The 23,597-nt window shown below is 36.9% G+C and overlaps 1 protein-coding gene across 2 annotated transcripts in view; it reads left to right on the forward strand.

The window, feature by feature from the left end:
* LOC100596514 (zinc finger protein 33B) overlaps positions 1-22,631 on the forward strand; it is a 46,346-nt gene extending 23,715 nt beyond the window's left edge. The window contains exon 5 of one of the 2 annotated variants that reach the window (XM_003282112.4): positions 20,163-22,631. In XM_003282112.4, coding sequence (XP_003282160.3) covers positions 20,163-22,249 — 2,087 coding nt within the window. In that variant the 3' untranslated portion in view covers positions 22,250-22,631. The remainder of the gene's footprint in view (positions 1-20,162) is intronic. The other variant, XM_012503881.2, reaches the window with a different exon arrangement.
* The last annotated feature ends 966 nt before the right edge of the window (positions 22,632-23,597 follow it).

Consider the following 23,597-nt stretch of genomic DNA (forward strand, 5'->3'; position numbering starts at 1 on the left):
TCTCTGTGTTTAACTTTCTTGGGAACTGCCCGATTGTTTTTCATAGCAGCCACAATACTTTACAATCCTGCCAGCAATGCATGAATTTTCCAGTTTCTCCGGTTTGCCAACACTTTTTATTAATATTATTATTATTTATTATACCAATCCAGTAGTTGTAAAGAGGTATCTCATTGTGGTTTTTTGCATTTCCTAATGGCTAATGATGTTGAACGTCTTTTTTTTTTTTTTCTTTTTGATATGGACTCTCGTTCTGTTGCCCAGGCTGGAGTGCAGTGGCGCGATCTCGGCTCACTGCAGGCTCTGTCTCCTGGATTCAAGCAATTCTCTGCCTCAGCCTCCTGAGTAGCTGGGATTACAGGTGCCCACCACCACACCCAGCTAATTTTTGTATTTTTGGTAGAGATGGGGTTTCATCATGTTGGCCAGGCTGGTCTTGAACTCCTGACCTCATGATCCACCCGCCTTGGCCTCCCAAAGTGCTGGGATTACAGGCGTGAGCCGCTGCTTCTGGCCTGATGTTGAACATCTTTTTATGCACTCGTTGGCTATTTCTGTGTCTCCTTTGTCTATTTAAAACATTCACTTTATTTCATGACTTACAGAAAATTGGGGGGGTAGTAGAGAGAATTGCCATTTACCCAGTTTCTGCTGTTATTAACATATTAGGATGGTATGTTTGCAACAGCTGTTGAACAACATTGGTACATGATTATTGACTAAAGTCCATATTTTTATTTAGGGTCTGCTGATTTTTACTTAATGTCCTTCTTTGTTCCAGGATCCCTTCCAGGGCACCATATTACATTTAGTTGTTATGTCTCTTTAGGCTCCTCTTGGCTATGGTGGTTTCCCAGACTTTCCTTGTTTTGGATGACCTTGACAGTTTGGAGGAGTCCTGGTGAGGTATATATAAATTCCATTTATTGGAATGTGTCTAATGTTTTTCTCAAGATAAGACTGGGATTATAGGTTTTGGGGAAAAAGGCCACAGTGGTTAAGTACCTTTTTTGTCACATTATATCAAGCATGCATACTGTCACCATGTTTTATGACTTTTGATGTTGGCCTTAAAAGTGTTGGCAAACATACAGTTTGTCCACTATAAAGTTACATCTTTTTCCTATTTTCCATATTGTACACATTGGAACAATGTTACTCTACACAACTCACACATAAGAAGTGGAGATTTATGAATTTTGTTGCCGTTGTTTTTTAGAGAACTTTCTTTCTGTCACTACAAGATGGTCCAGGCTCATCTTACGTATTTCCTTTCTGAAATCAGCCACCATTTTTCAGGTAACCCTGATTCCTTTTATTTGACAATGGTATTAGAAACCAAGATAGGGGCTAATGGTCTGCTTACAGCAGTAGGGTGTGGCCGTCTCAGCCGACAGAACAGGGAAATATACATGTGCATAAACCATGTAATATACTTACTTATAAATAGTTCTACATGTAACCATCTGTATCTCTCTTAAGCTAAACGTGTTTATACTTACACCTTCAACTCTTCATTACCACATGGGTCATTCTAGCTTTCTTCCCTTGCTTCACTGTAAATTACCATACCCAACAGTAAGAAATAAGTAAGAAATATGGCTCTAACCATCCATCATCCATTTAGTTTCTTTCTTTTTTTTTTTTTTTTTTTTTTTTTGAGACGGAGTCTTGCTCTGTCACTCAGGTTGGAGTGCAGTGGTGTGATCTCGGCTCATGGCAACCTCCGCCTCCTGGGTTCAAGTATTTCTCCTGCTTCAGCTTCCCAAGTAGCTGGGGCTATGGGTGCTTACCACCACATCCAGCCAATTTTTGTGTTTTTAGTAGAGATGGGATTTTGCCATGTTGGACAGGCTGGTCTCGAACTTGTGATCTTTTAGGTAATCCACCCACCTCGGCCTCCCAAAGTGCTGGGATTAAAGATGTGAGCCACCAAGCCTGGCCTTCCATTTACCTTCATTATTCTTTCCCTGTATACATGTGTAGCACTGTCAGAATTGTTAATCATGCCCATGTGGAAAATAATTTTATAATTTTATCAACTAAAATATAGTACTTATGTGCAGACTTGCCTTTAGTCTCACAGACTTCTATCTCTTTCCAAAGCACTTAAGGTCAAGACTTCCTCCTGCATTGAAGGGGGTCCTTCATTGATAATATTTTTTGCATTTGTAATGCAATTAGATGGTTTTGGTACAGGATGCCTTTATTCCTGGCTTCTTCTGAACCCATGACTTAGGTGAAATGGGTAATTCCTTGAAATACACAAACTACCAAGACTTACACAGAAGAAATAAACCATTCAGATGGACCAGTATCAGTTAAATAAATTGAATCCATAAAGCTTTCAGAAAAGAAAGAAAGAAAATAAATTATCAGACTTTTTTGGTTTCATTGGTGATTTCTGTGCAACATTTAAGGAAGAAATATGCCAGTTCTCTATAGTGTCTTTCAGAAAAGAGATGCAAAGGGAACCTTCCTGACACCTTTTTAAAAGGCTATTTTTTCTCTAATCCTAAAAGCATATGAAGACCTTGCGAAGAAGAAAAACCACACACTAATATCCCTCATGAATATAAATGCAAAAATCCAAGTAGAATCCAACATCGTATAAAAATAATTAGATGCCATGACCACTCGAGGCTGGTCAGAGTTTGAAAATCAATTAATGTGGCTGGGTGCAGTGGCTTACGCCTGTAATCCCAGCACTTTGGGATGCTGAGGCAGATGGATCACCTGATGTGAGGAGTTCGAGACCAGCCCGGCCAACGTGATAAAACCCTGTATCTATTAAAAATACCAAATAAGTTGGGCGTGGTGGAGCGCTCCTGTATTCCCAGCTCCTCTGAAGGCTGAGGCAGGAGAATCGCTTAGAACCTGGAACGCAGAGGTTGCAGTGAACTGAGATTGCATCACTGCACTTCAGCCTGGGCAACTCTGTCTCAAAAAAAAAAAAAAAAAAAAAATCAATTCTGTAACCTGCCATATCAACAGGCTGCAGAAGAAAACCATATCATGTCAATTGATGGACAAGAAGCATTTGATAAAATCCAACACCCATTCATGATAAAACTGAGCAAACTAGGAATAGAGAGGAACTTTCTCAACTTGATATAAAAAAAAAAAATCTGCAAGAAACCTACTGCTAAGATCATGCTTAATGGTGAGACACTGGATACTCTCTCCCTGATATAAGGAAACAAGATGTCCTGTCTCTTCACTCTTACTCAACATCTCATTGGAAATTGTAGGTAATGCCATAAGACAACAAAATAAGAGGCATATAGATGGGAAAGGAAGAAATAAAACTTTCTGTGTTCGTACAGGCATGATTGCCTAAGGAGAAAATTCTAAAGAACTCCCAAAACTTTTGTCTTTATAGCCAAGTTGGAGGATAGAAGCTTAATATAGAAAAATCAATTACTTTTTTCATTATGTAGTTGTGTTATGTGTCTTTTTGTTGTTGAGTTGTAAGAGTGTTTTACATATTCTGTGTACCAGTCACTAATTACATGTATTATTAGCCAATATTTTTCTCTCATTTGTGGGTTTTCATTTTATTGTCTTTACTTTGTACTTGGTAGCAAAAGAGTTTTTCATTCCATGAAGTCTAATTTGTTTTTTCTTTTGTTGCTTGTATTTTTGGTACTTTATCTAAAAGGGCTCTGTCTATCCGTAGGGCATGAAGATCCACTCCTATATTTTCTTTAAGTAATGGCTTTTAAATGTAGACCTGTGATACATTTTCAATTAGTTTTTGTGTATGGTGTGAGGAAAGGAATAATTTTGGTTGTTTTGCATACAAATATTCAGTTGTCTCAGCATCATTTCTTGAAAAGGTGATTTTTCTTTTTCCTTTTATTTTTTGAGACAGAGTCTCACTCTGTCACCCAGGCTGGAGTGCAATGGTGCAATCTTGGCTCACTGCAACCTCTGCCCCCCGGGTTCAAGCAATTCTCCTGCCTCAGCCTCCCGAGTAGCTGGGATTACAGGCGTGCGCCACCACACTTGGCTAATTTTTTTGTATTTTTAGTAGAGATGGGGTTTCACCATATTGGCCAGGCTCGAACTCCTGACCTTGTGATCTGCCTGCCTCAGCCTCCCAAAGTGCTAGGATTACAGGCATGAGCTGCCACGACCAGCCAAAAAGGTGATTTTTCAGCATTAAATTGTCTTGGCATCATTGTTGAAAATTAACTGAACATAATATATAGTAGTGTTTATTTATGAATTCTCAATTTTATTTCAAATGTTTACCTCTATGCCAGTATCATACCATCTTGATTATTATAATTTTGTAGCAAATTTTCAAATTGAGAAGTGTATGTCTTCTAACTTTCTACTTTTTTAAGATTGTTTTGATTATATTCAGTTCTCTAAATTTCCACATAAAATTTTAGACCAGCTTGTTAGTTTCTTCAAAAAGGCAGATGGGATTTTGGTAGGGATTGTGTTGAATTTAGATATTAATTTGGCAGTTATTGCCATCTTAACCATATGAACGCTATTCAGTGCCTTTCCATTTATTTAGGCTGTCTTTAATTTCTTCCATCATTGCTTTGTGGTTTTCACACTATAAGCTCTGTATTTCCTTGATTAAAGTTATAAGTATTTTATTCTTTTTGATGCTATTGTAAATGGAATTTATTTATTTATTTATTTTTTGAGACAGAGTTTTGCTCTTATTGCCCGGGGTGGAGTGCAATGGTGTGATCTTGGCTCACTGCAACCTCTGCTTCTGGGATTCAAGCGATTCTGCTGTCTCAGCCTCCCAAGTAGCTAGGACTACAGGCACATGCCACCACGCCTGGCTAACTTTTTTGTATTTTTAGTAGAGACAGGGTTTCACCATGGTGGCCGGGCTGGTCTCAACCTCCTGACGTCAGGTGATCCACCCACCTCGGCATCCCAAAGTGCTGGGATTACAGGCTTGAGCCATTATGCCCAGCCGGAATTCTTTTTAAAATTTCACTTATGATTTTTTTGTTGTTAGTGAACTTGCACACTACAACATTGTTGAACTTTTTGATTAGTTTTAATAGTGTTTTAGTAGATTCTTTAAGATTTTCTATATGCATGAGCAGTCAACCGCAAATACAGATAGTTTCACTTTTTTTTTTTTTTCAATCTGAATTCCCCTTCCCCTTGCTTTTATTGACTAGAATCTCCTGCATGATGTGTAACCAGCAAGAGGGCATTCTTGTCTTGTTTTTGTTCTTAGAGTAAAATCATTGTACCTTTCATTATTTAGTATGATGTTAGTGGTGGACTTTTTGTAGATGCCTTTAATCAGGCTCAGGAAGTTTAACTCTATTCCTGGTTTGTTGATTGTTTTTATAGAGAAGATGGGCATTGGATTGTGTTAAATGTTTTTTCTCTGTATACTGAGATGATCACGTGGTTATTGTTTCTTTTCTGCTTATGTGGTGTATTAATTGATTTTCAAATGATAAACCAAACTTGCATTACTAGTATAAATCCCACTTGATCATTGTATGTAATCCTTTTTATATACTACTAGATGAAATTTGCTAGTATTTTGTTGAGGATTTATAGGTCTGTAATCATGACACATGGATCTGTAGTTTTTTCATGTCTGATTTTGGTACTAGGGTAGTATTGGGATCATAGAATGAGCTGGCAAGAGTTTCTTCTTATTTTCTTGGAGTTTTTGAGTAATTGATAATTCTTTTTAAATGTTTGATAAAATTCTCCAGTGAACCATATGGGCCTGGGTTTTGTTTTTGTTTTTGTAATGGGAAGTTTTCTTGTCTGTTTTTTGTCTTTTTTGAGACAGAGCCTCACTATATTACCCAGGCTGGTGTGCAGTGGTGCAGTCTTGGCTCACTGCAGCCTGACTTCCCAGGTTCAGGCAATTTTCCCACCTCAGCCTCCCAAGTAGCTGGGACTACAGGTGTATGCCACCACATGCAGCTAATTTTTTGTAATTTTTTTGTAGAGATGGGGTTTCACCATGTTGCCTGGGCTGGTCTCAAACTCCTGAGTTCAAGTGATCTGCTTGCCTTGGCCTCCCAAAATGGTAGGATTACAGTCATGAGCCACTGCATCCCGCCTGTAATGGGGAGTTTTAAACTTACAACTTCAATCTTTTTACTTGTGTAGGTCATTTCAGATTTTTCTTTTTCTTCTTGAGTTGGTTTTAGTCGTTTTTGTTTTATGGATTTTTCCATTTTGTTGAAGTTAAATAATTTGTTGACATACATTGTTCATACCATTCTTTGTAATTATTTTTATTTCTGTAAAAGTACTAGTAATACATTGTTAATCCCTATGTTTAGTAATTTGAATCTTCTCTTTTTTTTTCAATGTCAGTCTAGTTAGAGGTTTGTATATTTTGTTGATCTTTTCCAGAAATCAGCTATTTTTCTGTTGTCTAGTTCATTAATTTTTACTCTATAATCTTTCTGCTTTCCTTCCTGCTTTCTGCTTGCTTTAGGTTTGTATTGCTGCTCCTGTCCAGTGTTTTAAGGTGGAAAATTAGTTTATTGATTTGAGATTTTTTTAATATGGTTATTACAGCTACAAATCTCTCTCTAAGCTTTGCTTTATCTGTGTTCCATAAGTTTCAGTATGTCTTCATTTTTACCTCATAGCATTTTTTCTAATTTCCCTTCTTATTGCTTCTTTGACTTTTTTTTTAACTTTAGAATGTGTTATATAATTTGTGCATGTTTGTGCATTCTCAAAATTCCTTTGTCTTACTGATTTGTAATTTCCACTGTGGTTAGAGAATCATTTTAAATTTATTCCGGGGAATGTTTCACGTGTACTTTTAAAGAATACCTATTCCACTGTTTTCGAGTGGAATGTTCTGTCTATATCTCTTAGATCTGGTTGCTTTAGAGTGTCATCTATATCTTCTGTTTCCATGTTTATATTCTGCCCAGTTGTCCTAACCATTATTGAAAATGGGTTATTACAGTTTGCAATCAGTATCGTAGACTTGTGTATTTTTTCTTTTAATTCTGTCAGTTTTTGCTATGCATACTTTGAGGCTCTGTAAGTAGTACATATGCTTAGAATTGTTATGTCTCCTTTATCGATTGACCCTTTTATTGTTATATTGATAAAATTCCCATTTTTATCATTAGCAAAATTTTTGTATTAAAGTGTATTTTGTGTGATATTAGGATAGCTACTCCAGCCTTATAGGTGCCATGTGCCTGATACATCTTTTTCTATTTTCAAATTTTCAACCTGTTTGTATCTATCTCTTATAGACAGCACGTTTGGACTTTCACACTTTCGACAACCTGAGAATTGTTGCTTTTTGATTGGATTTTCAAATCATTCCCTTTTTCCTGTTGTTATTGCTATACAGATGGTTCCTGACTTACAATGGTTTGACTTATGATTTTTTAGCTTTTCAATGGATTTATTGGGTTGAAACCCCTTTGTATTTTCAGGATTTACAAAGGTTCAACTTAACTATTTTTTCTGACTTTACTAGAATGTGTTCCCATTTTAAGTGGAAAAACAATAATTTCAACTAATTTGACTATTATCAGGATGTAACCTGATCATAAGTCAAGGAGCATCTGTAGTTGGATTGACCTCTGCCATTTTTGTTTTCGGTCTCATGCTTTTTTGATACTTTATTCCTTTTATTTCTGCTTTCTTTTACATGACATGAATATATTTTATTTTATTATTTTTATAGGTTTCGAGGGTACAAGTGCAGTTTTGTTACCCAGACATATCCGATAGAGGTGAAGTCTGGGCTTTTAGTGTGGCCATCAGCAGAATAGTATACATTGCACCCATCAAGTAATTTCTTATCCTTCACCCTCCTCCCCACCCCTCCAAGTCTCTAGTGTCTCTCATTCCACTCTCTATGTTTATGTGTACACAACATGAAATGAATATATTTTAGTATAACGTTTTAATTTTTAAAATTACTATGTCTCTTTGAAAATTTATTTACCTAGTGGTTGCTCTAGAACTTACCTAATAAATCTTACCTTATCAAAATCTACTTCAGATTTCTACTACCTTAACTCTAGTAAAATACAGAAACATTACTTATATATAGCTCTATTTCCTCTTCTCCATTTGTTATTTTTAAATATATTACATATATATTTAAAACCCAACAATATATTGTTATACAGGCTGAGCATCCCAAATCCGAAAATCTCAAACGCTCCAAAATCTGAAACTGAGTGCCAACGTGCTCAACATGCTCAAAGGAAATGCTTGTTGGAGCACTTCAGATTTTAGATTTCTGGATTTGGGAAGCTCAACCAGTAAGTATAATGTAAACATTCTAGAATTTGGAAAAAAATCTAAAGTCAGAAACACTTTTGATGCCAAGCATTTCAGATAAGGGATACTCTGTAATTGTTACTTTATGTCATTTGATGCCTTTTTTTTTTTTTTTTTTTTACTGTAAGTTCTGTGATACATGTGCAGAATGTGGAGGTTGTTACATAGGTATATGTGTTCCATGGTGGTTGACCCATCCTCTTAAGTTTCCTCCCTTCGCCCCCAACCCCTCAACAGGCCCCAGTGTGTGTTGTTCCCCCTCCCTGTGTTCATGTGTTGATGTCTTTTAAAGAAGCTGAAAGAAAGATAGGAAGTATCTATTCGTAGAGTTTGTTATACTGACCTTCTTATTCATCATTTCTGCTTTAATTCATTTGTTTGTGTGGATTCAGAGTTACCATCTAGTGTAATTTCCTTACTTCAGTACAGATTTGTTCCTCTTTTTTTTTTACCCCTGAGATGGAGTCTCGCTTTGTCGCCCAGGCTGGAGTGCAGTGGCATGATCTGGGCTCACTGTAACCCCTGTCTCCTGGGTTCAAGTGATTCTCCTGTCTCAGCCTCCTGAGTACCTGGGATTACAGGCATGCACCACCACACCCAGCTGATTTTTGTTTTTAGTAGAGACGGAGTTTCACCGTGTTAGTCAGGCTGGTCACGAACTCCTGACCACAGATGATCTGCCCGCCTTGACCTCCCTAAGTGCTAGGATTACAGGCGTGAGCCACCACACCCAGCCACTTTGCTTATTTTTTTGCTTTATTCTTTTTTTTTTTTTGCTTTATTATTTGTTTCCTTGTTTATCAATATATTTATTTTTTTTTGAAACAGGGTCTCTCTGAGTCCTTGAGGCTGGAGTGCAGTGGTAGGATCGCAGCTCACTGCAGACTCAACCTCCGGGACTCAACAATACTCCCACCTCAGCCTCCTGAGTAGCTGAGACTATAGGTGTGTGCCACTATGCCCGGCTAATTAAACAAATTTTTTTTTTTAGAGATAGGGTCTCAGTATGTTGCCTAAGCTGATCTTGAACTCCTGGGCTTAAGTGATTCTCCTGCTTCAGCCTCCCAAAGTGTTGGGATTACTGGCGTGAGCCACCGTGCCTGGCCTGCCTTATTGTTAAATATATTGCATTTCTATATGTTATAGGTCCAACAGTACAATTATAAACATTGACATACATATTTGCTTATTAAATTGGGTAGGAAAAGAAAGGAGAAAAAATGTGCCTTTTTTACTCTCTCATGTCATTGCCTTTACCCACAATAATTGTGGATTTGAACTAGTGTTTGAAATCACTTGTTTTCACCCTAAAGAACTTCTTTTCTTTCTTTTATGCTTAGTCTACTAGCAGTGGATTCTCAAGTTTTTTTTTTTTGGTTTCTATTTGTTTTTTAATTTCAGGATTTTAAATTTTCACCCTCTGTTTTGCAAATAGTTCTGCTATTTTAGGTGACAAGTTACTAAAAAAATTTTTTTTTCAGTACACTGAATATGTCATCCTGCCACCTTCTGGCCTCTACTGTCTCTGTTGAGAAGCCATATGTTAATCTTAAGACATTCCCTTGCATGTGAGGAGTTGTATTTCTCTTGATGCTTTCAAGATTTTCTCTTAACAGATTTGCAAGTTTTTGGCTTTTTTTTTTTTAATGGAACACTTCACAAACTTCTGTGTCTTTCTTGTGTAGCTACTGTACTAATCTTCTTGATATTGTTCCAGTTTTAGTATATGTGTTGCAAGGTGAGCATAGCCATTCATTTGTTTGAATATTTTTTCTGCTACTTGATATTTTTCCACTCCTTCTGGTACTTCTATTATTAATATATTGGTGTAGTTAATGGTATTCCTCATTTTTTTGAGGGTTTCTTCATCTTTCATCACTCTTATTTCTCTCTGTTCTTTAGATTACTTAATCTCTATTGATCCATCTTCAAGTTTACTGATTATTTTGCCAGGTACAACCTTTCTTTTCTTTTCTTTTTTTTTTTTTTTTTTGAGATGAAATTTCACTCTTGTTGCCCAGGCTGGAGTGCAGTGGCACTGTCTCGGCTCACTGCAACCTCTGCCTCGTGCGGTCAAGCGATTCTCTTGCCTCAGCCTCCAGAGTAGGCGTGTGCACTACCACACTCAGCTAACTTTTTTGTATTTTTAGTAGAGACCCCGGGGTTTCACCATGTTGGTCAGTCCAGTCTCGAACTCCTGACCTCAGGTGATTTGCTTGCCTTGGCCTCCCAAAGTGCTGGGATTACAGGCATGAGCCACCCCGCCTGGCCCAGTCTTTTGTTGAGTCATTCTAGTGCGTTTTCCATTGCAGTTATAATTTTTGAATCCAGAATTTTCATTGTATTCTTTTCTGTCTTCTTACTAATATTTTTCTGTTTGATGAGACATCATCATACCTCCCTTTTCTAAGTAGTGTTTCCTTATCAACATATTTTTATTTTTATTTTTAATTTTGATACAGTCTTGCTCTGTCACCCAGGCTGGAGTTCAGAGGCATGATGTCAGCTCACTGCAACCTCTGCCTCCCAGGTTCAAGCCATTCTCTTGCCTCAGCCTCCAGAGTAGCTGGGATTACAAGTGCCAGCCACCACGCCCAGCTAATTTTTGTATTTTTAGTAGAGATGGGGTTTCACCATGTTGGCCAGGTTGGTCTTGAACTCCTGACCTCAGATGATCCACCTGCCTCGACCTCCCAAAGTACTGAGATTACAGGCGTGAGCCACTGCGCCTGGCCTGAACATATTTATAATAACTGCTTTGAGGTCAGCTAAGTCTGATATCTGGATCTTCTCAAGGGCAGTTGCTGTTGCCTGCCATTTTTCCTGTATATAGATGACAGTCTCCCGTTTCTTTGTATGTCTTGTAATTTTTTTGTTGAAGAATAAACATTTTAGAGAATACTTTGTACTTTCTCTAGATATCGGTTCCTCTGTTCTTTCTAGGCCTTGTTGTTGTTTCTTATTTATTTAGGTGATTTGACTGTACTATTTGAGAGAAGCTTTTTCACCCCCATTGGGTTCCCACTGATGATGCTTGTCAGAGGGCTCCACCTTGGAAATGCACACTATCTTTAGGATGGCAGTGGTGTTAACAGTGCTCTCTTTGAGTGTCTCTTTCTGTGATTGCTGTGTTAGCCTGTCTGCCTCTGTTGCTGTTACACTTTGCTGATAGCCGCTACTGATTGCTGACGTATTGCTCTATTGTTTTCAACACTGTCCTGAACCGTATGTTGCTCTTAGTTTGCTCTTGTTAAATTTGGGTTCCTTCTAGAGGGTTGTCTTTGAGGCTTTGAGTTTGCTTTTTATGTTGCCATTTTGAAAGTCACCTCCTAAAAAACATAAATTTAAAAATCATTATTGTAGAAAATCTGTGTATGTATTTGTATGAGTGTTTCCGGTAGATAGGAACACATCTAATTGCCCTGGATGTCTCTTCTTAGCCATCTCTTTCCCTTGCTCTCTGCAGTAAACTTTCAGTTGGTCTGTGGTTTAGCTTGTTGCTGTCATAGAACTGCCACCCTCTTCTTAATTGGTTATCATTGAATTTCCATTCTTTTTGAGGGTGACCTTAGGCTTGCACTCACCCACACTCTGTTCTGAACAAAGTGAGTTTTCTGTAGGAGAGTTTTGGAACTCTCTGTCCTTACAGCTGGCCCTAGGTGAGAATCCTGCTCCATTATTCGGGATCTGGAGACTACAGCAGTGTTTTGCTTTTCTCTGGATGGATGACACTGTGCTTTATCATCAGGGATCTGGGTTGGGGCAGTAGTGTCTGGTCTTCTTGGTTTCTTTTGGAATCTCTTCTCAATGAGCTAGGTGGGCATTGTACTCCACCATTCTCAGACTGCCATGACTTGGCTGGATATTTTAATTGGGGTGGTGGAGGAAGCTGGCTCAAGGACTTTTGGCAGTTCTTTCCTAGAACTTGAAGCTGTGGGGGTTGAGGAGTGCTGGTGGCTTGCAGGAGATAGATGCACACAGAGAGAGGTCTGGAGATCTGTAAAGGGGCCTCCATGAATGATCAGCAAAGTACTAATCAGCTCATGTACATGAGGAAATGAGTGAAATAACTTTTGAAAAGAATCAGAGGGAACAGTACACAGTACTCACATAGGGCCTGGAAAAGGACTGATCCTGCCAGCCAGAGTGGAAAAACTCATAATTCAGAGTATTGGGTAGAGTGTTCAGAAAGGTCTTTTCTCCGTGGTGAGGAGTAATGTGCCCCAAACTGAGCACTGCTCCAGATTTGCCTAACAAATCTCAAAAGCAAGACCTGAAAGTGCCACATTGTTTCCAAGTGACTTAAGTGCATCCTAGAACAAAGCACAAAAATACTTATAGGAAGCCAAAAGTACCCAGCATCCAACCAAGTAAAACTCTCAGTCCATTGAAATATTACCAGACTTACAGACATATGGGAAAACATGAGCTTTCTCAAAGAGACTAACCAGGAAATTGAAATGGACTCAGAATTGCCATAGATATTAGAATTAACTGACAAGTTCATTGAAAACAGTATTATAATTTAGTTCCATATGTTCTAAAACTTTAGAGACACAGAAGATTAAAAAAAAAATCAAAATTCAGTATAACAGAAAAGATAGGAATCAGATTTCTAGAAATGAAAACTATAATGCTGGAGATGAAAAATACATGGCCAATCATTGGTGTCTCACACCTGTAGTCCCAGCACTCTGGGAGGCCAAGGCAGGTGGATCTCCTGAGCTCAGGAGTTAGAGACCAGCCTGGGCAGCATGGTGAAACCTCGTCTGTACCAAAAATGAAACAACAAAAAATTACCTGGGTGTGGTGGTACATGCCTGTGGTCCTAGCTACTTGGGAGGCTGAGGTGGGAGGATCACTTGAGCCTGGGAGGTGGATGTTTCAGTGAGCCAAGATTGTGCCTCTGCACTGCAACCTGTGTGATGGAGTGAGACCCTGTCTCCCCCGCCTCCCAAAAAAAAGAATAACACATAGGGCAAGAATTAATGGCAGTTTAAACATTGCAGAAGAAAAAGATTATTGAACTTAAAAACACAGTAATAGAAGCCATCCAAATGAAACAGAGAAAAAGCGTATTTGAAAAATAAGCAAGCCCTTGGGCCGGTTGCGGTGGCTCACGCCTGTAATCCCAGTACTTTGGGAAGCCAAGGCGGGTGGATCACGAGGTCAAGAGATCGAGACTATCTTGGCCAACATGGTGAAACCCCATCTCTACTAAAAATACAAAAATTAGCCAGGCGTGGTGGCAGGCACCTGTAGTCCCAGCTACTTGGGAGGCTGAGGCAGGAGAATCACTTGAACATGGGAGGCGGAGGTTGCAGTGAGCCGAGATTACACCACTGCACTCCAGCCTGGCAATAGAGTGAGACTGTGTCCCAAAAAAAAAAAGCAAACCCGTGTGAGCTTTAGGGGAACTTCAAGTAGTCTCTTAACACACATGGAATTGGAGTCTCTAAAAGGAAAGTGGGAAAAGGACAGAAAACAATATTTTGAGAATAATGAAAAAAATTCCAAATGTGTTGGGAACCTACTGATCTAAGAAGCTCATCAAACCCTGGGCACAAGAGACATGAAGAAAACTACACCAAGCCACATGAATCACAACCAGAATGCTCTAAATCAGTGTTAAAATGAAGTCCTCAAAGCAGCCAGAGACAAAGGACATGTTTTATGGAGGAACAAAAGTAAGGATGATAGCAGATTTCTCCTTAAATGAGGCAACAGAGAAAATAGTAGAACGTCATTTTTAGTTTTAAAAGCAAAAAAACTCAATGTAGAGTTATATACTTGGTAAAAGTAGCTATAAGAAACAGTGAAGAAATAAACAGTATAACAGTATAACAGAAAAGATAGGAATCAGATTTCTAGAAATGGAAACTATAATGCTGGACTCACACTGTGGGTGAGTTCCAGTTAAACAAAGCTGAAAGATTTCCTCTCCAGCAGACATGCACCACAAGAGGTGTTCCGATGTCTGATGGAAATCTGGATCTACCCAGGGGGATGAAGAACAGGAAATGTTGACTACTTGGATAGGTATACAAGATCTTTTTCTTTATGTAAATCTCTAAAAAGGATATTGACTTTAATACAAAAATAACATCAAATGTATTGTGGGGTTTGTAACATATTGAAAATATATGACAATCACAGCCTAAAAAGGCTATGAAAAAGAAGTAAAGTATATACTATTGGAAGATTCATATATATACTGTTACTGAAAAGTACACTGATTAAAGCTTTTATAAACATTGATGATCACAGAAAATATAAATGGCCTATAGCACCCCATTTAAAGGCAGAGATTTCTGGATAAGATAAATAAAAATGAGATCCAATCATGCTGCCTATAAAGGAAACATGTCAGATTCAAAGACAAATAGATAAACAAAAAGAATGGGAAAAGATGTAGAATGGTAAAATTATTCACAAGGCTGCAGTGCGGTGACAGCCAGATGAAGTAGCTTTCAGAGCCAGGAGTACCAGTGATAAAGATTTTTTTCATATTGATAGAGATCAATTCATCAAGAAGATTTAACAATCCTAAACTTAGTAACAGATTTGTGAAATATTTGAAGCAAAATCTGATAGACCTGGAAAGAGAAATAGATCCACAGTTATAATCAGAGGTTTTAGCATCCTTTTAATAATTGATAAAACAGGAAATGGAAAAGGAGCAAAGATATAATAGACTTAACCCTAAATAACTTAATTGACATTTACAAAATATTCTTCTGCACCCTCCTCCCCAAATAAAACAGTGGAATATACATTCTTTTCAAGGGCAGATGAATGAATTTATTAACAAAGGTAAATCATATTCTTGATTATAAAGCAAATCTTAATAAATGTAAAAGAATTGAAGTCATATATTTTCTCCCAGCATAAGAGGTTTAAATTTAGTTAAATTAAAAATCAATAACAGAAGTATCTATTAAATCCCTAATAGTTGGAAACTGAATATAAGTCTACATAATGGATGCTTCAAAGAAGAACTCGAAGGGGAAATTAGAAAGTGTTCTGAACTTTGGGTGAATGAAAACAGAATTTATGGGAAATTTACATATAGGAAATTTATAGGAAATATAAAATACGTACAATACTCATTGATTTCATTGTTTTCCATTTTGATCCTTACTGCTTTTTGCTACTTACTTTTGGGTTTAATTTGCTTTTTTCTAGCTTTTTAAGGTGGAAGCACCTGAGGTCATTGATTTGAGATCTTTCTTATGCAACACAAATAAGCATTGTGTGTGTTTGTATTATGTGCATATATATCCACCATATGTAAATGCATATATGAAGTTTCCACAATATGTAAATGCATATATGAAGTTTCTCATATATGGGATATAATGTATTATGTGTAATATATATTAAATATATAATGTGTAAATTTCACATATAGGGAATTTCATATGTGTATGTATTTATGCATATGTATATGTCTAATATATGCATGTATGAAGTTTAACTTGTGTTGGATAAGAAAGGTCTAAATCAATGGTCTTAGCTACTTCCACTTTGAGAATGTAGAAAAGAAGACAAATCCATATAGTAGTAGAAGAAAGGAAATAACAAAAAACAAAATAGAGAACAATATAACCTGTAAAACCAGAAAAACAGTTGAGAAAATCAGTGAAACAAAAAGCTGTTTCATTGAGAAGATTGATAAAATGTATAAACTTCTAGGTGGAACAGATTATCAATATCAAAACTAAGAATGATGTATCACTGAAGATTCTATAGATATTATGAAGGAAGTGAGGGAATACTATACCTGTAAGTTATCAATTGGATGATTTTGATGACAGGAACAGTTTCCTTCAAATAAACAGCTACCACCACTTACTCCAAAACAAATAGATAACCTTTCCACAAAGAAAACCCCAGGTCCCCAGATGCTTCAGTAGTGAATTCCAGCAAACAATTAATAGTACCAATTCTATACAGACTTTTCCAGAAAATTGAAGAAGAGGAAATACTTCCTAAATCATTCTTTGAGTTCAGCATTGCCCTAATAACAAAACCAGACAGAGACCTTGCAAGGAAAGAAAGCTGTAGACCAGTGTCCTTCATGAACATAAATTCAAAAACACTAAGGATTAGAAACCAGTGGTATATAACAAGGTTATTAATACCTCATGACCAAGTGTGGTTAATCCCTGGCTGGCTTTTTCAACATTTGAAAAGCAGTCAGTGTAATTCCCTGTGTCTAGGCCAACTTCATGGCTAGGTGACCTGTGCAGTCACATGTTGCTACACTCTTGTAAGAAGGGATCCTGTACTTCACTTAATGCCCTGCTGTTGTCATCTTGAAGTTCTTCACAGTTTTATCTTTGAACTTATGATTTGTATGTGAAGTCTGATGGACACTGGACTATGTGTGCAAGTAGACAGAATACTTGAGAGGCAGTGACCTACTCAGCTGTTGGTCTGTGTAGTATGGCCTGGGAGTGTCCTGGAATTGTGTGTGGGTAGCCAGGGCCATGACCTTTGTCTGCATTGGTTGCAGCAGCAGCAAACTCATGAACATTTGCACCCCAGAGAGGACCCACAATGTGAGGCTGGTTTGTCTCTCCCCTAAATCTGTCCCTCTGACATTCTTAGGAAGTACTAATTTTCTGGGCTAAGTACTGGGACAGTAACCTCCAGCTTTCAGGCAGTCATCATGGTCAGTAAAGTATTAGAAAATAAAAGCATACTTGTGGACATTGTGTTAAGGCACACTAGGCAGTTACTAGAATTCTTTGGAGTGTAGATTCTCTGGTCTTAAGAACTGCTGCAACATTGCAAAGCAAATATCCACAGGCTTAGAAATAGGAATTTCATTTGATGGGAGAAAACATTATTTTCATTTAAAATTTTGGATGAATCAAGTATTAACAAAGAAGCCAACTTTAAAAACAGTTTTTTTTTTTGCATTTGAAAATACAGCAATACACTGCATAAACAGGTGTTTCCAATTATATGCAAATCATGAAGCCATTTTTGGTTTCTTGTACAAGATGTAGGAAATGTCAGAGGAAACATTAAAATGCCATTGTATAAATTTACATGTAAAATTGAATTCAGTTTTGTACAAAACTAATATTCACGAAGAGTTAATTTCAGACAAACTATTAGTAATTATTGTATTATTTAAAGTTATTACAACAAAACTTTTTTGTGATTTGTAAATTTAGGTTGTTTTATATTACTATTATACCTATTACATTTTACAAGTAGTAAAATATATTAAAAGAAAAAAGCATAATTTATTTTACCTTTTACTATACTTCTTTTTATACATTCTGAGTAACTGACCTCACATTTTTATTTTGCACTGGCCCCATCAATTATGTAGTCATCTCTGTCCTGTATTAAAAAGAAAAAAATAGAAAAAAAGTCAAACCCGTGTGACCATTTCAATATATGCAGAGAAAGCATTTGACAAAATTTAGCATCCATTTCTGATTAAAACTCTCAAATGAAGAATAGAAGATAACTTTAATCTGATAAAAGTCATCCATAGAAAATGTACAATTGACATTGTATATAATTGTGAAAAATGGAATGATTTCTTTCCAATATCAGGAACATGACAAGGATGTCCACTCATACTTGATAGTATAATATATACTACCTAGTATAACCAGGGAAGAAAAAGAAAGGAGACTAGAGTGGAAAAGAAGTAGAAATGTCTTTATTCACAAAAGATATGATTATCTATGTAGGAAATCTAATGGAGTCTCCCAAGATATGGGAAAAAGAATGACTAGAATTATTAAATGTAGCTAAGGTGGCAGGAGAAAAATATTTAAAAATGAGTCTTCTATATATTAGCAATGATCAATTGGAAATTGCAATTTTTTAAAGTTCTATTTGCAATAGTATCAAAAATATTTTTTTTACAGCTATGTCTGGCAAAAGATGTGAAAAACCACACTAGAAACAATAATCCACTACAGAGAGAAATTGAAGACCTAAACAAGTGGAACTCCCTGCTTATGTCAGAAAGCTCAATATTGCTAACGTATTTTGCCATTAAAATGACTTACAGATTTAAAATAATATAATTCCATGTAGTAATTAGCAGGATTTCTTGTAGTAATTGAGTATGTAATTCTAAACCTTATGTGGAAATACATAGGAACTAGAATAACTAAAACTTTGAAAAATAAAAGCTGAGTTGTATGTATAATATTACCTGATTTCAAGACTCATTATCAAAGTAAAAGTTTGCTGAGACTTGGTCTTTTTGTCCAGAGTAATTTTTCTTCAATTTTTAACATCTAGTAGTTTTATTAAGATATGTTTTAGAGAAAACTGTTGCTGAACAGTTTTCCCAGGTTCATGATGGTTCTTTTGAATAGGAACCATCATGGATCAGATCTTTTATTTTTGGACAGTTTTCTTAGATTATACTTTTAAATATTAGATTTATTCCATTGTTTTCTTTTTTCTTCTTTAAGGACTGCAATAACATATATACTGTATTACAATTTTATCTATTTAATTATAGACCAGCTTTATCCAGAACTTTCTTTCTGATCCAATTTTCTTTTTTCTTACTCTTTTAAAATTATTGTTTCTTCTCTTTTTTCTGTTTGATTCTCCTTTACAATGCTGTTTATTCAAGTTTCAGTCAAGTGTATTTTCCCCTTTGGCTCTGTTTTAGTTTACTCAGGCTGCTGTAACAAAATTCAACAGACTAGATAGCTTAAATAAATTTTCTCACAATTGTGGAGGCTGGAAGTCTAAAGTCAAGATGCCAGCAGGGTTGGTTTCTGGTGAGTTCTCACTCCTTGGTTTGCAGATGGCATTTTTTTCTGGTGTCTTCACACAGCCTTTTCTCTGTGCATATGACCAGCGGTTGGGGGTGGTGGGTAGGGGGAGAAAGAGAGCTCATGCATGTGCTGTCCAGTCTCCTCCTCTTCTTATAAGGACACGAATGCCATTGTATTAGTCTAACCCTTATGACTTCATTTAACCTTAGTTAATCTCCTTAAAGTCCTCATCTTCAAATACAGTCACACTGGAGGTTGGGGTTTTAACATACACATTTTTGGGGGGCACAGTTTAGTCCATGACAGATTCCTTAATAAGGAATGTCTTTAATAAGTCTTTCATAAGACTTGAATTATAAATCTTATTTTCTGTGATTACGCTGTCCTCTTTACAACTTCATTCCTGAGTTTGATTACCCTTTGCCTCTTTAGTTTGCATACAATCCAAGTCTCTTCTCTTGGATTTCCCAGTAGCCTGAGCTTTAATCTACATGAACTCAGACATCTTCTGAGTATTTTCCCACTCATAGTAAAACTTTCCCTTTCTGGGAGTAGTTTTGTGTTTCATCCTTTCTGGGCTGTGTGTCTCCTCTATTCCATGTGATCACCCCAGTCTCTGGCTGACTCTCTTTGTAGGCATGGGCTGTCACGTTTTGCTGTATTTGAACACCTATTGCGTAGTGGTGATTTCAAATTAGTAATATTCTCCATCTCCTAGTTATGCTAAAGTCATGGGTTGTTATAGATAATATTATTTGCTCCACTTATGCTGACCTTTATAGTTCTTGGGGGGATGCATGGGGAAATGCAGATGTAAGCAGTTGCTGTTATTATTCTTACATTAGAAACCAAATGTGTGCATTCAAATAGTTAAATTCCTCTCTGTTTTTCCACTGGCCTAGGCCTTTTGTTTCTGGTTTTCATTTTTGTTTTTTCACCCCAAACTCATGAAGTACAAAAAATGTGCACTTAGAATTATGTTCATCTCTGGAAATTGGCCAAAAAACCAGAGTCAGCTACAACATAGGGCATTTGTATAGAGATTTCATTCCCTAAGAGATGTTTTGGTATTTATATGGTAAGATTAATTTTGTTTGTTTGTAGAAGTCTGGACAGCTGATCACCTGAAAGAGAGGAGCCAAGAAAACCAATCTAAACATTTGTGGGAAGTTGTATTCATCAATAATGAAATGCTGACTAAGGAACAAGGTAATGTAATAGGAATACCATTTAACATGGACGTAAGTTCTTTTCCTTCCAGAAAAAAGTTCTGTCAGTGTGACTCATGTGGAATGAGTTTTAACACTGTTTCACAATTGGTTATCAGTAAGATAAACTATTTAGGAAAAAAGTCTGATGAATTTAATGCCTGTGGGAAATTGTTATTCAATATTAAGCATGATGAAACTCGTACTCAAGAGAAAAATGAAGTTTTGAAAAATAGGAAAACTCTGAGTCATCATGAGAACACTTTGCAGCATGAGAAGATTCAAACTTTAGAGCACAATTTTGAATACAATATATGTCAGGAAACCCTCCTTGAAAAGGCAGTATTCAATACATGGAAGAGCGAGAACGCAGAAGAGAATAACTGTGAATATAATGAATTTGGGAGAACTTTGTGTGATAGTTCATCCCTCTTGTTCCATCAGATACCTCCGTCAAAGGACAGTCACTATGAATTTAGTGATTGTGAGAAGTTCTTATATATGAAGTCCACCCTTTCTAAACATCATGGGGTACCTATGAAACACTATGATTGTGGTGAAAGTGGGAATAATTTCAGGAGGAAATTGTGTCTGTCACAGCTTCAGAAAGGTGATAAAGGAGAGAAACACTTTGAATGTAATGAATGTGGGAAAGCTTTCTGGGAGAAGTCACATCTCACTCGACATCAGAGGGTACACACAGGAGAGAAACGCTTTCAATGTAATGTATGTGGAAAAACTTTCTGGGAGAAGTCAAACCTCACTAAACATCAGAGATCACACACAGGGGAGAAACCTTTTGAATGCAATGAATGTAGGAAAGCCTTTAGCCATAAGTCAGCCCTCACATTACACCAGAGAACACATACAGGGGAGAAACCATATCAATGTAATGCATGTGGGAAAACTTTTTACCAGAAATCTGACCTCACTAAACATCAGAGAACACACACAGGGCTGAAACCCTATGAATGTTATGAATGTGGAAAATCCTTCTGTATGAATTCACACCTTACAGTACACCAGAGAACTCACACAGGTGAGAAACCTTTTGAGTGTCTTCAGTGTGGGAAATCCTTTTGTCAAAAGTCACATCTTACACAGCATCAGAGAACTCACATAGGAGATAAACCTTATGAATGTAATGCATGTGGGAAAACTTTCTACCACAAGTCAGTACTCAACAGGCATCAGATAATTCATACAGGGTTGAAACCTTATGAATGTTATGAATGTGGGAAAACCTTCTGCTTGAAGTCAGACCTCACAGTACATCAGAGAACGCACACAGGGGAGAAACCCTTTGCATGTCCTGAATGTGGGAAATTCTTTAGCCATAAGTCAACCCTCTCTCAACATTATAGAACACACACAGGGGAGAAACCCTATGAATGTCATGAATGTGGAAAAATCTTTTACAATAAATCATACCTAACTAAACATAATAGAACACATACAGGGGAGAAACCCTATAAATGTAATGAATGTGGAAAAACCTTCTGCCAGAAGTCACAACTCACTCAGCATCAGAGGATTCACATAGGGGAGAAACCCTATGAATGTAATGAGTGTGGAAAAGCTTTCTGCCATAAGTCAGCTCTAATTGTACATCAGAGAACCCATACACAAGAAAAGCCCTATAAATGTAACGAATGTGGAAAATCTTTCTGTGTGAAGTCAGGACTTATTTTACATGAGAGAAAGCACACGGGGGAGAAACCCTATGAATGCAATCAATGTGGGAAATCCTTCAGTCACAAATCATCACTCACAGTACATCACAGGGCTCACACAGGAGAGAAATCTTGTCGGTGTAATGAATGTGGAAAAATCTTTTACCGTAAATCAGACCTTGCTAAACATCAGAGATCACATACAGGGGAAAAGCCCTATGAATGTAACACATGCAGGAAAACCTTCTCTCAAAAGTCAAATCTCATTGTACATCAGAGAACACACATAGGAGAAAAACCTTATGAATGAATTGGATATTAGAAATTTCCAGCCACAAGTCAGCCTCCATAATGCCTGAGAGTATTCACACTGTGGAGAAAGCCCTGTTGACATCCTGAATGTTCAGTAACTGTCCACAAACTCACCTCATGTTACTCCAGAGTAACAGTAGGGGATAAACCCATAGACTACAACAACTATAGGACAACTTTTGTTAGGAAGTGATATTCTGTTGAATATCAGATGGTTAATACTGGCATAAAACCTCACAGATTTTTTTGAATTTGTGAAAGTTTTTGGCAAAAGTACAAATGGATTATGTTAGAGTTTACACTGAGGAGAAAATTGTCAATTTAAGAAATCTAAAGTGAAAATTTTGCTTAGAAATAAAATATGACAAGTTCTGTTTTGAGTTTGATGCCATAATAGTTTTTAGGGTACCTAACAATAATTTATAGATGTACATTGTGGAATGTAAAGCTTTAAGAATTTTTTAAAAAGTAATAGTTAAAATAACCTCACAAGAAGTTGTAATGAGTACATAGAATTCCCATGTACCCTTCACCAAGCTTCCTCTAAGGATAATGTATAATCATAGTATATGGTCAAGTCCAAGAAATCGATGTTACCTTGCTAGTAGATACAGACTTACTCAGATTTTGCTATGGTTTGTGTGCACCGTGTGTGTGTGTGTGTGTGTGTGTGTGTGTGTGTGTGTGGTTATATCAAACTTTTACCACTTTTACATTTGAGTAACCAACAACACAATTGGTTTACAGAATGGAAAAGGAGGCTGAGATCTGTATTGTATCAGGATTACAAAGGAATCCAGATTTAGCCTCAAGTAGTTCCCTTGTTGTATTAATAACCACACCCTTTCTGCAACCGTATCCCTGGCATCCACTTGACTATGAAGCTTTTTGTAAAGCGTAGATAAATTGAATAATCAGGGCAATAGCATTAAACACATCTGTGAATTATCCCTGAAGTTCATAGGACTTACATATGTACAAGTGGTATGTGATATAAATCGTGTGTTTCATATGTGTAATGGTATTTAACGTAATTGGGAATAGGAAGTAGGTATCCTAATTTAGTAGTGGTTACTTCATCAGGCCCATCCCAGTTTTTTGTCATGTCCTGAAACAATTTAAAAAGAGACCCACTGAGCTAATGTTTATCCATTTAAAAGTTATAAATCAAAATAACAAATTATCTAAAAAAAAATCTATCCTGTACATTTGAAGATCTAGGTTTGCCTCCATGTTACTCCCTTTCTCTTCCTACCTATGGCTCATCCCATGCCATGAAGTGCCTAGGGTACATATGTGAACACTCCAGACTTCAGCGTAAGTGATAGTCCAAATTTTCTTTAAGC

Source organism: Nomascus leucogenys, chromosome 18, assembly GCF_006542625.1.
Source record: "Nomascus leucogenys isolate Asia chromosome 18, Asia_NLE_v1, whole genome shotgun sequence".
In the NCBI taxonomy this organism is placed as follows: Eukaryota; Metazoa; Chordata; class Mammalia; order Primates; family Hylobatidae; genus Nomascus; species Nomascus leucogenys.